Genomic DNA, 12242 nt, shown 5'->3' with positions numbered 1-12242 from the left:
CACACACAGCAGAGTGCGGGGGTCTCACACACACACAGCAAAGTGCGGGGGTCTCACACACAGCAGATTGCGGGGGTCTCACACACAGCAGAGTGCGGGGGTCTCACACACACACAGCAAAGTGCGGGGGTCTCACACACAGCAGATTGCGGGGGGCTCACACACAGCAGAGTGCGGGGGTCTCAAACACAGCAGAGTGCGGGGGTCTCACACACAGCAGAGTGCGGGGGTCTCACACACACACAGCAGAGTGCGGGGGTCTCACACACAGCAGAGTGCGGGGGTCTCACACACACACAGCAGAGTGCGGGGGTCTCACACACACAGCAGAGTGCGGGGGTCTCACACACAGCAGAGTACGGGGGTCTCACACACAGCAGAGTACGGGGGTCTCACACACAGCAGAGTACGGGGGTCTCACACACAGCAGAGTGCGGGGGTCTCACACACAGCAGAGTGCGGGGGGCTCACACACAGCAGAGTGCGGGGGTCTCACACACAGCAGAGTACGGGGGTCTCACACACAGCAGAGTGCGTGGGTCTCACACACAGCAGAGTGCGGGGGTCTCACACACAGCAGAGTGCGGGGGTCTCACACACAGCAGAGTGCGGGGTCTCACACACAGCAGAGTGCGGGGGTCTCACACAAAGCAGAGTGCGGGGGTCTCACACACAGCAGAGTGCGGGGGTCTCACACACAGCAGAGTGCGGGGGTCTCACACACAGCAGAGTGCGGGGGTCTCACACACACAGCAGAGTGCGGGGGTCTCACACACAGCAGAGTGCGGGGGTCTCACACACAGCAGAGTGCGGGGGTCTCACACACAGCAGAGTGCGGGGCTCACACACAGCAGAGTGCGGGGGTCTCACACACAGCAGAGTGCGGGGGTCTCACACACAGCAGAGTGCGGGGCTCACACACAGCAGAGTGCGGGGGTTTCACACACAGCAGAGTGCGGGGGTCTCACACACAGCAGAGTGCGGGGGTCTCACACACAGCAGAGTGCGGGGGTCTCACACACAGCAGAGTGCGGGGCTCACACACAGCAGAGTGTGGGGGTCTCACACACAGCAGAGTACGGGGGTCTCACACACAGCAGAGTGCGGGGGTCTCACACACAGCAGAGTGCGGGGGTCTCACACACAGCAGAGTGCGGGGGTCTCACACACAGCAGAGTGCGGGGCTCACACACAGCAGAGTGCGGGGGTCTCACACACAGCAGAGTACGGGGGTCTCACACACAGCAGAGTGCGGGGGTCTCACACACAGCAGAGTGCGGGGCTCACACACAGCAGAGTGCGGGGGTCTCACACACAGCAGAGTGCGGGGGTCTCACACACAGCAGAGTGCGGGGCTCACACACAGCAGAGTACGGGGGTCTCACACACAGCAGAGTGCGGGGGTCTCACACACAGCAGAGTGCGGGGGTCTCACACACAGCAGAGTGCGGGGGTCTCACACACAGCAGAGTGCGGGGGTCTCACACACAGCAGAGTGCGGGGGTCTCACACACAGCAGAGTGCGGGGGTCTCACACACAGCAGAGTGCGGGGGTCTCACACACAGCAGAGTGCGGGGGTCTCACACACAGCAGAGTGCGGGGGTCTCACACACAGCAGAGTGCGGGGGTCTCACACACAGCAGAGTGCGGGGGTCTCACACACAGCAGAGTGCGGGGGTCTCACACACAGCAGAGTGCGGGGGTCTCACCTGCTCTGCCTTCTGATGGAACACGGCAGACATGGCGAGGATCGTGCTCCTCTCATCCAGCGCGGCGGCAAAACTCTTCCACTCCTGGTCCAGCTGCGTGGAGATCTGCTTGATCTGCTGTGATGCGTAGTGACCCGCCTCTATCAGCCGTGACGCCACCGACATGATGCGGTTGATGTTGACGTACGCGTTCTGAAAGGGAAAGCGGGCGTGAGCTGCGTCACTGATGGGATTAACCCCTTGGCTACCAAAGGGGCGGGCAACACATTGCAAAGTTCCGGCAACCAAGAGGTTAAAAATACAATCACTTTTCTTGGGAAATGTTTGGTTCCCTTTTTAATTAATTTCTTTAAATGTGTCCTTAGCAATTAGATAATAACCCAACAGCGCATTAAAGCACCCCAAATATATGTGGGTCTCCAGTTTCAGAGGAGCATTAATCAGTTTGAGGGGGTACAGGGGGTACAGGGGGTACGGGGGGTACAGGGAGATCTCGCTTTTCTCCTCTCTACTTTTTCGCTGATTTACTTTATTCCTAAAAATAAAAAACTGTAAGCCAAATAAGCCAATTTGTAAATTATTCCTTACAAATAATAAAGTAAATAAATGATTTCCATTTCAGCTCCGAGATACGTATCCCCTGAAATGAGTAACCCCTGCCCCCTGAGATACGGCCCCCCGCCCCCTGAGATACGTACCCCCTTCCCACTGAGATACGGACCCCCTGCCCCCTGAGATACGGCCCCCCGCCGCCTGAGATACGTACCCCCTGCCCCCTGAGATACGTACCCCCTTCCCCCTGAGATACGTACCTCCTGCTCCCTGAGGTACGTACCCCCTGCCCCCTGAGATACGGACCCCCGCCCCGAGATACGTACCCCCTTCCCCCTGAGATACGTACCCCCTGCTCCCTGAGGTACGTACCCCCTGCGATACGGACCCCCGCCCCCTGAGATACGTACCCCCTTCCCCCTGAGATATGTACCCCCTGCTCCCTGAGGTACGTACCCCCTGCCCCGAGATACGTACCCCCCGCCCCCTGAGATACGTACCCCCTGCTCCCTGAGGTACGTAGCCCCTGCCCCCTGAGATACGTACCCCCTGCCCCCTGAGATATGTACCCCCTGCCCCCTGAGATACGGACCCCCTGCCCCCTGAGATATGTACCCCCTGCTCCCTGAGATACTTACCCCCTGCTCCCTGAGATACATACCCCCTGCTCCCTGAGATACGTACCCCCTGCCCCTGAGATACGTACCCCCGCTCCCCGAGATACGTACCCACTGCCCCCTGAGATACGTACCCCCTGCCCCCTGAGATACGTACCCCCGCTCCCCGAGATACGTACCCCCTTCCCCGAGATACGGACCCCCTGCTCCCAGAGATACAGACCCCCTGCCCCCTGAGATACGGACCCCCTGCCCCCTGAGATACGGACCCCCTGCCCCTGAGATACGGACCCCCTGCTCCCTGAGATACGGACCCCCTGCCCCCTGAGATACGGACCCCCTGCTCCCTGAGATACGTACCCCGTTCCCCGAGAAACGTACCCCCTGCCCCCTGAGATACGTACCCCCACTCCCCGAGATACGTACCCCCTGCCCCCTGAGATACGGACCCCCTGCCCCCTGAGATACGGACCCCCCGCCCCTTGAGATACGGACCCCCCGCCCCCTGAGATACATACCCCCTGCCCCCTGAGATACGGACCCCCTGCCCCCTGAGATACGTACCCCCTGCCCCCTGAGATACGGACCCCCTGCCCCGAGATACGTACCCCCCACCCCCTGAGATACGAACCCCCTGCCCCTTGAGATACGGACCCCCCGCCCCCTGAGATACGTACCCCCCTGCCCCCTGAGATACGGACCCCCCGCCCCCTGAGATACGGACCCCCCGCCCCCTGAGATACGGATCCCCTGCCCCCTGAGATACGGACCCCCTGCCCCCTGAGATACGGACCCCCTGCCCCCTGAGATACGGACCCCCTGCCCCCTGGGATACGGACCCCCTGCCCCCTGAGATACGTACCCCCTGCCCCCTGAGATACGTACCCCCTGCCCCCTGAGATACGGACCCCCTGCCCCCTGAGATACGGACCCCCTGCCCCCTGAGATACGTACCCCCGCTCCCCGAGATACGTACCCCCTGCCCCCTGAGATACGGACCCCCTGCCCCTTGAGATACGTACCCCCAGCTCCCTGAGATACGTACCCCCCGCCCCCTGAGATACGTACCCCCCGCCCCCTGAGATACGTACCCCCCGCCCCCTGAGATACGGACCCCCTGCCCCCTGAGATACGGACCCCCTGCCCCCTGAGATATGTACCCCTGCCCCCTGAGATACGGACCCCCTGCCCATTGAGATACGTACCCCCGCTCCCCGAGATACGTACCCCCTGCCCCCCGAGATACGTACCCCCTGCCCCCCGAGATACGGACCCCCTGGCCCCTGAGATACGGACCCCCTGCCCCCTGAGTTACGTACCCCCTGCTCCCTGAGATACGTACCCCCTGCCCCGAGATACGTACCCCCGTCCCCTGAGATACGTACCCCCCGCCCCGAGATACGTACCCCCGCTCCCCGAGATACGTACTCCCTGCCCCCCGAGATACATACCCCCTGCCCCCCGAGATACGGACCCCCTGCCCCCTGAGATACGTACCCCCTGCTCCCTGAGATACGTACCCCTCGCCACCTGAGATACGGACCCGAGATACGTACCCCCGCTCCCCGAGATACGTACCCCCTGCCCCCCGAGATACGTACCCCCTGCCCCCCGAGATACGTACCCCCTGCCCCCCAAGATACGGACCTCCTGCCCCCTGAGATACGTACCCCCTGCTCCCTGAGATACGTACCCCCTGCCCCCTGAGATACGGACCCCCTGCCCCATACTTCTTATCCCCACCGCAGCGGCACAAACACAGCCCCATACTTCTTATCCCCACCGCACCGGCACAAACCCAGCCCCATACTTCTTATCCCCACCGCACCGGCACAAACCCAGCCCCATACTTCTTATCCCCACCGCAGCGGCACAAACCCAGCCCCATACTTCTTATCCCCACCGCAGCGGCACAAACACAGCCCCATACTTCTTATCCTCACCGCACCGGCACAAACACAGCCCCATACTTCTTATCCCCACCGCACCGGCACAAACACAGCCCCATACTTCTTATCCCCACCGCACCGGCACAAACCCAGCCCCATACTTCTTATCCCCACCGCACCGGCACAAACACAGCCCCATACTTCTTATCCCCACCGCACCGGCACAAACCCAGCCCCATACTTCTTATCCCCACCGCACCGGCACAAACACAGCCCCATACTTCTTATCCCCACCGCACCGGCACAAACACAGCCCCATACTTCTTATCCCCACCGCACCGGCACAAACCCAACCCCATACTTCTTATCCCCACCACAGCGGCACAAACACAGCCCCATACTTCTTATCCCCACCGCACCGGCACAAACCCAACCCCATACTTCTTATCCCCACCACAGCGGCACAAACACAGCCCCATACTTCTTATCCCCACCGCACCGGCACAAACCCAGCCCCATACTTCTTATCCCCACCGCAGCGGCACAAACCCAGCCCCATACTTCTTATCCCCACCGCACCGGCACAAACCCAGCCCCATACTTCTTATTCCCACCGCACCGGCACAAACACAGCCCCATACTTCTTATCCCCACCGCACCGGCACAAACCCAGCCCCATACTTCTTATCCCCACCGCAGCGGCACAAACACAGCCCCATACTTCTTATCCCCACCGCAGCGGCACAAACCCAGCCCCATACTTCTTATCCCCACCGCAGCGGCACAAACACAGCCCCATACTTCTTATCCCCACCGCACCGGCACAAACCCAGCCCCATACTTCTTATCCCCACCGCAGCGGCACAAACACAGCCCCATACTTCTTATCCCCACTGCAGCGGCACAAACACAGCCCCATACTTCTTATCCCCACCGCACCGGCACAAACCCAGCCCCATACTTCTTATCCCCACCGCAGCGGCACAAACACAGCCCCATACTTCTTATCCCCACCGCACCGGCACAAACCCAGCCCCATACTTCTTATCCCCACCGCAGCGGCACAAACACAGCCCCATACTTCTTATTCCCACCGCACCGGCACAAACCCAGCCCCATACTTCTTATCCCCACCGCACCGGCACAAACACAGCCCCATACTTCTTATCCCCACCGCAGCGGCACAAACACAGCCCCATACTTCTTATTCCCACCGCACCGGCACAAACACAGCCCCATACTTCTTATCCCCACCGCACCGGCACAAACACAGCCCCATACTTCTTATCCCCACCACAGCGGCACAAACACAGCCCCATACTTCTTATCCCCACCGCAGCGGCACAAACACAGCCCCATACTTCTTATCCCCACCGCACCGGCACAAACCCAGCCCCATACTTCTTATCCCCACCGCACCGGCACAAACACAGCCCCATACTTCTTATCCCCACCGCACCGGCACAAACCCAGCCCCATACTTCTTATCCCCACCGCAGCGGCACAAACACAGCCCCATACTTCTTATCCCCACCGCACCGGCACAAACACAGCCCCATACTTCTTATCCCCACCGCAGCGGCACAAACACAGCCCCATACTTCTTATCCCCACCGCAGCGGCACAAACACAGCCCCATACTTCTTATCCCCACCGCACCGGCACAAACACAGCCCCATACTTCTTATCCCCACCGCACCGGCACAAACACAGCCCCATACTTCTTATCCCCACCGCACCGGCACAAACACAGCCCCATACTTCTTATCCCCACCGCAGCGGCACAAACACAGCCCCATACTTCTTATTCCCACCGCACCGGCACAAACCCAGCCCCATACTTCTTATCCCCACCGCAGCGGCACAAACCCAGCCCCATACTTCTTATCCCCACCGCAGCGGCACAAACACAGCCCCATACTTCTTATCCCCACCGCACCGGCACAAACCCAGCCCCATACTTCTTATCCCCACCGCAGCGGCACAAACACAGCCCCATACTTCTTATCCCCACCGCACCGGCACAAACCCAGCCCCATACTTCTTATCCCCACCGCAGCGGCACAAACACAGCCCCATACTTCTTATCCCCACCGCAGCGGCACAAACACAGCCCCATACTTCTTATTCCCACCGCACCGGCACAAACCCAGCCCCATACTTCTTATCCCCACCGCACCGGCACAAACACAGCCCCATACTTCTTATCCCCACCGCAGCGGCACAAACACAGCCCCATACTTCTTATTCCCACCGCACCGGCACAAACACAGCCCCATACTTCTTATCCCCACCGCACCGGCACAAACACAGCCCCATACTTCTTATCCCCACCGCACCGGCACAAACCCAGCCCCATACTTCTTATCCCCACCGCACCGGCACAAACACAGCCCCATACTTCTTATCCCCACCGCACCGGCACAAACCCAGCCCCATACTTCTTATCCCCACCGCAGCGGCACAAACACAGCCCCATACTTCTTATCCCCACCGCACCGGCACAAACACAGCCCCATACTTCTTATCCCCACCGCAGCGGCACAAACACAGCCCCATACTTCTTATCCCCACCGCAGCGGCACAAACACAGCCCCATACTTCTTATCCCCACCGCACCGGCACAAACACAGCCCCATACTTCTTATCCCCACTGCACCGGCACAAACACAGCCCCATACTTCTTATCCCCACCGCACCGGCACAAACACAGCCCCATACTTCTTATCCCCACCGCACCGGCACAAACACAGCCCCATACTTCTTATCCCCACCGCAGCGGCACAAACACAGCCCCATACTTCTTATCCCCACCGCACCGGCACAAACCCAGCCCCATACTTCTTATCCCCACCGCACCGGCACAAACCCAGCCCCATACTTCTTATCCCCACCGCAGTTATCATAAACCCCGCTCCTATCGTCACAGACCCCTTGCCCCCCCCCCCACCCCGTATCACAGACCTCTCCCGCAGCAGACACCGGACCCCCTGCTCCCCCCCTGAGGAGGGTCTAACATAAATGTCACACGTGTGGCCCCTTGTCGCGCTCCGGCCCCTTGTCCCGCTCCGGCCCCTTGTCGCGCTCCGGCCCCTTGTCCCGCTCCGGCCCCTTGTCCCGCTCCGGCCCCTTGTCCCGCTCCGGCCCCTTGTCCCGCTCCGGCCCCTTGTCGCTCTCCGGCCCCTTGTCGCTCTCCGACCCCTTGTCCCGCTCCGGCCCCTTGTCCCGCTCCGGGCCCCTTGTCGCGCTCCGGCCCCTTGTCGCGCTCCGCAGTCACAGGACACCTGTATTAGCCCCTTCACAGCTTCTAGAAACCAGACTATGAGCACACTCCGGCGGGCCGCTGCTGTGAGTATTAAGGACCCGGCAGCGTGTTCACGCAATGTTCCACCTGCCTGCTAAAAATAACCCCACACAACTCGTTACTTCCCCGCAGCGCTTCGGTGTGTGGGTTATTAGGGGACGCCACGCTGCAACACATTACTACCTCTCCCCCACCCGGGGAAGATCAGGTTAGGCTGCGCATATAGTGCCGGCGACAGAGATACGTTTTCGCGTCAAAACAAATGCATTGACGCCGTCACATGCGCTTATAGTAAGCGTGGCGCGCCGACTTGGTTGCGATCGCTAGAAGTCATTTCAATTCGATTTTTCCAGCGACCGCAGCCTGATTTCACCGGTACGTCGCTGTCGCCGGCACTATAAGTGCCGCCTTACGCCCCGTACAGAGGGACGGTTTCATCTTTATTCACTCAAACATGCACGAGCGATTCTTCCGACACGTGTCAGTGGCGCCCGCTAATGAATATCCGATGAGGTGGCTGTCCGCGTTCCCAAGACTGCGGAAGTATTGCACGGCTTCACAATCAAGAGAATGGATTTCAGGCTAATACGCTGTTATTGATCCTTGTCACTGAGCGGGTGTAAGGGGGTTATTCATTAAACTGTGCTTGGGGGGGAGGGGTGGTGCGCTAGTGCTCTGGGGGGGGTGCGCTAGTGCTCTGGGGGGGGGTGCGCTAGTGCTCTGATCGGCAGTATCACATTTTAATAAACAACCCCTCTTTTTTGGGGGGGGGGGGTCGCATTTAGAGCAGGACGGATGCGTGAGAAATGGCCTGGCTTTCATACAACGCGCATGTTTAAACCAGCCGTCCAACCTCATTCTCTCTCAATTATTTTCCCATTAGCGGCTTGCACGCAATTTACTTTAATACGAAGATTAATCAAGCAAAGCATTATACATGATTCAATAATACAAATATCCTTTATATATTCATCCCACCAGCATATTGGCCGATGTTTTAATCATCAGACTGTCATTTTATGGCTAATATATTGATCTAGATGTAGTGCCGCCCGGGACAGCTTCCTAGCAGAAGGTCTTGCAGGATTCCCTAGCTGAGCAGCAGGGGATTCTGGGAGTTGTCGTTTAGCAGCAGGGGATTCTGGGAGTTGTAGTTTAGCAGCAGGGGATTCTGGGAGTTGTAGTTTAGTAGCAGGGGATTCTGGGAGTTGTAGTTTAGCTCCTGATATAATATTATACTGCTAAAGGCAATAAGGGGTTATTTAGTTTAGTCTCCCGGCTGCAAAACTGGTTTACTAGAGAAAAGAAATCCCGTACAAATGGGATACATGAATGGGACGGGGCTTCCTCCGGTTCTGCACCAGTCCTGTGTCTGGACACCAAGGGGTCAATTCTGTATAATCCCAAGTGAACCTTTTAGGGCAAAAATCCCTATCGGCTTCAATGGGGATCTCCGGCCGAAAACGCCTGGAACAGCTGCTTGGGAGTAAGTATGTAAAATCTACCCCTAAAAGATCATTTATCAGAGACTCCCGTGTGAAAAAGGAGGGCAATTCTGGTACAAAATGCAGCACCAGATTCATCAGGAAGGTTCGGATCAGAACGCAGCACCTGATTCATCAGGAAGGTTCGGATCAGAACGCAGCACCTGATTTATCAGGAAGGTTCAGATCAGAACGCAGCACCTGATTCATCAGGAAGGTTCGGATCAGAACACGGCACCAGATTTATCAGGAAGGTTCGGATCAGAACGCAGCACCTGATTTATCAGGAAGGTTTGGATCAGAACGCAGCACCAGATTTATCAGGAAGGTTCGGATCAGAACACGGCACCAGATTTATCAGGAAGGTTCGGATCAGAACGCAGCATCTGATTCATCAGGATGGTTCGGATCAGAACACGGCACCAGATTTATCAGGAAGGTTCTGATCAGAACGCAGCATCTGATTTATCAGGAAGGTTCGGATCAGAACGCAGCATCTGATTTATCAGGAAGGTTCGGATCAGAACACGGCACCAGATTTATCAGGAAGGTTCGGATCAGAACGCGGCACCAGATTTATCAGGAAGGTTCGGATCAGAACACGGCACCAGATTTATCAGGAAGGTTCTGATCAGAACGCAGCATCTGATTTATCAGGAAGGTTCGGATCAGAACACGGCACCAGATTTATCAGGAAGGTTCGGATCAGAACGCGGCACCAGATTTATCAGGAAGGTTCGGATCTTTGCTCTCTCGTGGGCTTTGCTGTCTCAGTATTTTGTTTGTTTTGCCGCCGGGACTTTGATGGATAATTACTGACCCCAAGCTTTCCGGGGCCAGATTTGGTAAATATCCGTAATGTATTAACCGTGTGAATATTATATTCTCTGCACAGGTACCAGGCTGCTGCTCATTTACTAATCTACCTACAAACCGTGTGGTTCTTACATTAAATACACACTCTCTCTCACAATACGGTACCAAGCGACCAGGTGTCATTTCTTCCATTGTATTTAAATACATTTACATGAGCAGTTAATGGTGAAGTTGGAGTGGAAGGGATACTATGTAGCAGTATTCCAACCATGCAGCGTTTTGGCGTCACTGACCCGTGCTCGGGAGGATGCAGTGGGGGGAACGTTAGTGCATAAATAGCCAAATCCAACACAGATGACATGTTTGTTTGAATAGTGTAGTATTTGGCTCCTTGTGCCCAAAATGTAACTCCCTAAAAGGTTCACAGAAGAGAAATCACAGCTGTGCGGCCACATGCAGGAAGGGTCGTCCTCCGTGTTCCCGAGCTTAGTGTCTCTCCTCGGGATACTCTTGGCATCTGCCTAATAAAGTTTGGGATCTATTACAGAGGCGAGCCGGCAGATCTCCTGGCTCCCGGTGTTATATCCGCGTCTCCCGGGACTCGCTGCGTCCCCGAAGTCTAGCAAATAATTGTAACAAGATGCTGGCTAATGAGAGACGGCAGATGTTCCCGATCCCTTTGTTTTATTCCAGCCAGCGGAGCCGCATTCCGGACCGTCTCCTTGGGGTCGGGGCGCGCAGCGGAACCGCATTCCGGACCGTCTCCTTGGGGTAGGGGCGCGCAGCGGAACCGCATTCCGGACCGTCTCCTTGGGGTCGGGGCGCGCAGCGGAACCGCATTCCGGACCGTCTCCTTGGGATCGGGGCGCGCAGCGGAGCCGCATTCCGGAGCGTCTCCTCGGGGTCGGGGCGCGCAGCAGGTCGCATTCCGGACCGTCTCCTTGGGATCGGGGCGCGCAGCGGAGCCGCATTCCGGACCGTCTCCTTGGGATCGGGGCGCGCAGCGGAGCCGCATTCCGGACCGTCTCCTTGGGGTCGGGGCGCGCAGCGGAGCCGCATTCCGGAGCGTCTCCTTGGGGTTGGGGCGCGCAGCGGAGCCGCATTCCGGAGCGTCTCCTCGGGGTCGGGGCGCGCAGCGGAGCCGCATTCCGGACCGTCTCCTCGGGATCGGGGCGCGCAGCGGGCCGCATTCCGGACCGTCTCCTTGGGATCGGGGCGCGCAGCGGAGCCGCATTCCGGAGCGTCTCCTCGGGGTCGGGGTGCGCAGCAGGTCGCATTCCGGACCGTCTCCTTGGGATCGGGGCGCGCAGCGGAGCCGCATTCCGGACCGTCTCCTTGGGATCGGGGCGCGCAGCGGAGCCGCATTCCGGACCGTCTCCTTGGGGTCGGGGCGCGCAGCGGAGCCGCATTCCGGAGCGTCTCCTTGGGGTTGGGGCGCGCAGCGGAGCCGCATTCCGGAGCGTCTCCTCGGGGTCGGGGCGCGCAGCGGAGCCGCATTCCGGACCGTCTCCTTGGGGTCGGGGTGCGCAGCGGAGCCGCATTCCGGACCGTCTCCTCGGGGTCGGGGCGCGCAGCAGGTCGCATTCCGGACCGTCTCCTTGGGATCGGGGCGCGCAGCGGAGCCGCATTCCGGACCGTCTCCTTGGGATCGGGGCGCGCAGCGGAGCCGCATTCCGGACCGTCTCCTCGGGGTCGGGGCGCGCAGCGGAGCCGCATTTCGGAGCGTCTCCTCGGGATCGGGGCGCGCAGCGGGCCGCATTCCGGACCGTCTCCTTGGGGTCGGGGCGCGCAGCGGAGCCGCATTCCGGACCGTCTCCTTGGGGTCGGGGTGCGCAGCGGAGCCGCATTCCGGACCGTCTCCTCGGGGTCG

The 12242-nt window shown here is 59.1% G+C and overlaps 1 protein-coding gene across 1 annotated transcript in view; it reads right to left on the bottom strand.

Moving 5' to 3' along the window:
- Nucleotides 1-12242, bottom strand: part of LOC142499873 (kalirin-like) — a 376918-nt gene that overhangs the window by 38057 nt on the left and 326619 nt on the right. The window contains 1 exon segment of the mRNA XM_075609896.1: nt 1711-1902. Coding sequence (XP_075466011.1) covers nt 1711-1902 — 192 coding nt within the window.

This window comes from Ascaphus truei, chromosome 7, assembly GCF_040206685.1.
Source record: "Ascaphus truei isolate aAscTru1 chromosome 7, aAscTru1.hap1, whole genome shotgun sequence".
NCBI lineage: Eukaryota > Metazoa > Chordata > Amphibia > Anura > Ascaphidae > Ascaphus > Ascaphus truei.
Note: the sequence above shows the minus strand (reverse complement) of the source record. Positions and strands in the feature narration are given on the sequence as shown.